Source organism: Cotesia glomerata, linkage group LG2 (genome assembly GCF_020080835.1).
Source record: "Cotesia glomerata isolate CgM1 linkage group LG2, MPM_Cglom_v2.3, whole genome shotgun sequence".
Taxonomy (NCBI): Eukaryota; Metazoa; Arthropoda; class Insecta; order Hymenoptera; family Braconidae; genus Cotesia; species Cotesia glomerata.
Window position 1 is genome coordinate 13,693,679 of NC_058159.1, and position 4,521 is coordinate 13,698,199.

At 42.7% G+C, this 4,521-nt stretch overlaps 1 protein-coding gene across 3 annotated transcripts in view; it reads right to left on the reverse strand.

The window, feature by feature from the left end:
• Nucleotides 1-4,062, reverse strand: part of LOC123259239 (N-acetylglucosamine-6-sulfatase-like) — an 89,335-nt gene extending 85,273 nt beyond the window's left edge. For 2 of the 3 annotated variants that reach the window (XM_044719578.1, XR_006508194.1), the window contains exon 1: nucleotides 3,921-4,061. In XM_044719578.1, coding sequence (XP_044575513.1) covers nucleotides 3,921-4,037 — 117 coding nt within the window. In that variant the 5' untranslated portion in view covers nucleotides 4,038-4,061. Of the gene's footprint in view, nucleotides 1-3,920 lie in introns of all 3 variants that reach the window. The other variant, XM_044719579.1, reaches the window with a different exon arrangement.
• Between the last annotated feature and the right edge of the window lie 459 nt (nucleotides 4,063-4,521).

Below are 4,521 nucleotides of genomic sequence, written 5' to 3' on the forward strand. Positions count from 1 at the left end.
CAGTGTACTGCCGAGCGTTGACTTATGCTGCGTTTCCGGACCATACTTGCGTCAACGGCCTGGACAATTCTTTTCATCAGGTCCTTGGTCATTTCTTCTGCGGATCCAGTAGTAATCGGTTCACTATTCTGGGCTATTATTAATGTGCTTGTGTCAAAAGACTTCACTTTCCATCTAATGGTATTGATTGACTTGATTGGTCTTCTTGTATTCCGGGCATGTGATATTTCCCAGAGAATTGCCTTGTGATCGCTTGCTGTGTAGATATCCATCACCTTCCAGTCGTATTTCCCACTGATGAGGCTGCTGCTGACGAAAGTGAGATCTACAATAGAGCTTGCTTCTCCTTTAGTATAGGTTGGCGTATCACCACTGTTGAGCTGGACTACATCTAGTGTAGTAAAAGCTTCTAGTAGTGCTTTTCCTCGCGCATTGGTCTGCTTGCTGCCCCAGTCTACTGCCCAGGAGTTGAAGTCACCGGCAATCGCGACTGGATAATGCTGCTTGGCGTCCTCGGTCAGTTTGTCCAAGAATTCAGTGAATTCAACAATAAATAGGCTAGGTGGTGCATAACAGCTGTAGAAACGGATGCCGTTAACTGTTGCTGCTACAAAGCCGGCATTATCATTGTTAACTACACTCTGGAAGGGATGCTTACCACAGGACTAGATGACAGCCTTGGCGGTGCTGTCAGATTCCCAAGGCTGGGTATTCAGGTGTCTGTATGGCTCTGCTATCATTATTAAGTCTAACTCTAGTTCTCTTGCTGTTTGCATAAGCAGATCATGCGCAGCTTCTCAATGGTTTAGGTTTAGCTGCAATATCTTCATCTCTGTTTGTTTGTTATCTTTTTGAGTGCCTCTTTAAATACTGGGCACCTGGATGCGCCGGCATGATGGGCAACGTTCTCCGCACTTTAGTCCGCGTATAATACACATTTCGCTGGGTTTTTGCATTCAGCAATCTTGTGTCCCTCTTGTCCGCACCTAATACATAGTTTAGACCGATCCACATTGCTCTTGCACTGGGATCCATGGTGTCCAAAGTGCCAGCACTTGAAACATTGGATTGGTCTCCTCGTAGCTCTGATTCGGCAGTTGGCCCAGCCGATCCGGATTTTACCGCTTCCTGCCAATATCTTCCGCGCTGCAGCCGCTGCTAGTGTCACAACAGCTGTCTGAGTACCTCTGTAGGCCTTACGAACCTCAATTGTCCCTAGTGGTATCTCGCAGGTTTCTCTGATTACCGTTCGCAAGGCGGCCTGAATATCCTCCTTGGTTGTGGTATCGTCAAGATCTCGGATTTCGACGTCTTACTGTGGTCCTTCAGATTACCTTCGCGTCTTCTTGGAGAATGCCCGCGATGGTCTTCTGTAAGGCTTGGCCTCGGTCAGTGCTCTTCCTCGAAAGCGTAATCAGCAAGCTCCCAGTCCTAGTTCTTTGGATCTTATCCACTGTAGTACGGACCTATTCGTCAGGGACGTCCTGCTTTATTCGCTTCAGTATCTCAGCATACTTTGCCGTCTCTGCTGGGCGGATGATCAGTGCGTCCGGCCTGATCCGTTTGCGCGGTTTTTTCCGCTTAGGCTCTGGCCTGGGCTCCTTCGGCGGTTGCTTCTGGAGCTTTTCTTTTGCTTGCTCTCTCTTGGACTTCCTTGACTGGACTTTTGTCCACTCATTCACCTCCTTTTTTCCGCCGTTCTGTGTTACCGCGTTTTTCGGAGGACTTGGTTTAAGGTCCTTCTTCTTCTTAGTACGACTGGTCATTGAGTCTGGGGAATCTCGCTCCTTCCTTTTCCCAGGCCTGATATCAGTTCCAGTTTCCTCTCCGTCTTCGACAACTGACTCGACGTCACCCTCGCCACCTGTGTCCATCTCTTCGACAAACGTGTCGGCTTTTGCAGGTGAAACCGCTGTCGCACTCGTCTTCATCACGACATTACCGTGTTGCTGTTGGATGTCCTGCCACTTTTTGTCCAGTTTCTCGAACCTTCTCAGGGCACTGCAGATGTTCGTCGACTTTGACTTGATCTCCTTGTGGACATTTTGCTTGGTTTGGAGAAAGTCCTGCAGTCCACTGACTAGCTTCTCCAGATGTACCAGAGCATCTGTCCTCTTTATCTTTGCACTAAGTAGCAGTGCGTCTTGCTGGGCATGAGGCCCGTTTTCACTCTTGTTTGTTTCCTGTGAATTGCTCATACTTTTTGATTTACCAGCGCATCGTACGGAGTGGAGCGGGTTGCCATAACTAGGAACGGGTATACCCTCGAAGACAGTACTCCTACCCCAGTTCCCTGAGGCCTAGCCGACACTTAGCCAGTCCCGGAATACACGGACGGACTAGACTCGCTCGGAGCGGTGAAGATTCCGATCTCTAACACTCACTGCGTACTTCCTGATCAAGGCCCGAAGTGGCTGGCTCCTGATCCACTGCTGCAACTTACACCTCGGCAGAGCAAGCTCACATCAGCCGTGGCCTGCATCGTCGGAAACTACGATACAGGTTCCGGTCACTCCCAGTGGGTCACAGCAGAGAACGATCGTCTTGCTAGGTCAGTTAGTGTGACCAACCTATTACAGGGGAGTTTTGTCCACAGGAGCTTATTTTGTTTGGTTATTTTGCTTGGCTCCTACCCGCTGTACCTCATCAACTAAGAGATTAAGTGTCATCCAAGGACAGCGAGCATCCTCCCATCCACTCGGGGAGAGGCGTCCGGTAGCAGTTTCTCCTCAGCCCCGAATGTGTGTGTGTGTGTGTGCGTGTCTGTTTGTGTGTTTGTGTGTGACTATGTGACTTGCTTTTATAACTTTTGAACAACTAAACCGATCGGAATCTACCAAACAGCGTTCTGAAGAGTTCCCTTGAACTTAGATTTCCTGTGAATTTGAACCGATTCGAACCGATATATTTTGAGAAATTTAAAAAAATCTAAAAAAAAATAAGAGAAAATTTTTTTTTTGAGTGGTTTTTTTAAAATAACTTTTAAACGGCATCATCGATCAACTTCAAAAACTAATTCGCCCTTAAGCTTGAAAAACCACGTCGATTGCTGCTAATCCAGTCAGAATCGGTTGATTCGTTCGAGAGATATCGTGAACGAAAGAAAACGAAAAAAAATTTTTTTTTCGCATAACCTCGACATTTCTTTTTGGATAGATTTTGGTGTAATAGAATGATTTTTAGAGCTCAAAAAAGCGCGTCGATCGCTGCCAAGAACGTAAAAATCGGTTGATTGGTTCGAGAGATATTCTCGACAAAATATTTGGAAACAAGGATTTTTTAACATAACTCCGACATTTTTTGGAATAACTTTCAAACGGCTCTACCGATCAATTCCAAAAACTAATCAGCTCTTAACATCAAAAAAACACATCGATCGCCGTCGGTCCGGTCAAAATCGATTTATTCGTTCGTGAGTTATCGTTGACGAAAGAAAACCGAAAAAGTGTTGTTTTGGAATTACTTCGAATCTCCTAGTTTTATCAACTCAAACTTGAAAATTTTTTATGAAGCTGAAAAAACTGCGTCAAATGCCGCTAACCACGTGAAAATCGAACGATTCATTCAAAAATTATTGCGGTTGGAAAATTCAAAAAATATTGTCTATGAAACTTCTATCAGACTTTTGAGCTCAAAGAGCTCAAAAGAATAGAAAAGCTATCTTTTTAAGCTCGGAGAACTCAAAATTAGACTTAAATTGTATTTTTGATCTCGGAGAGCTCAAAAGCATCATAGGTGCAATTTTAAGCACCTAGGAATGGAATGAGCGGGAAGTTGCAGGGATGGCCTTTAGGATAAACCGTCGTCCTAACTTTTTTTTTAAATATTTCATCATCATTATAAATACTATTTTCATTTAATTGGGAAGATTTTATTTTCTAACTTAACAAAACAATTACAAAATTCAAATGAGCGCTTACCATTCCGTCGAGTAACGAGTCCAAATCGTCAGCAATTATTAATACAATATTTCTTCCGTCGACAAATATAGAAAGTTTTATTAATAAAAAAAATAATAAATACATGGGCTTCATCATTATAAATTATTTAACCTGTTAGATCAGATTAAAGTCATAAACATAAAATAGATTGACAAATGCATATCACAAAAAACTGCTATTCTTTCAATTCATAAGCGATAACCTTCAGTATAGAACTCTTTATTAAGAAGGTTCGGGCGGAACTTATGAGTCAGAATAATGTTAAAATTTTTTTTACTTTCAGTCTTCCCAATATTCGTCAAAATTCTTTATTGTAGTTTAAAATAATTTGAACGATTTAATAATCAATGATTTTTACTTATTTAATGAAATAAAGTAATAAAATGACTCTGTATTTATTACTTGCCGGATTAAATAAACAGATTTGGCAACAGCGCGTTTGATTATACCCATTACAGAGACGTGGAAGAGGGTATGAGTTAAATATTTCTCTCTCTGTAACTATATTTCTATCCTTTTCTTTTTTCTAAGTTGTTGACGCGACGGTGCTAAATCTTTATTCGAATGAATAGCTGACGAG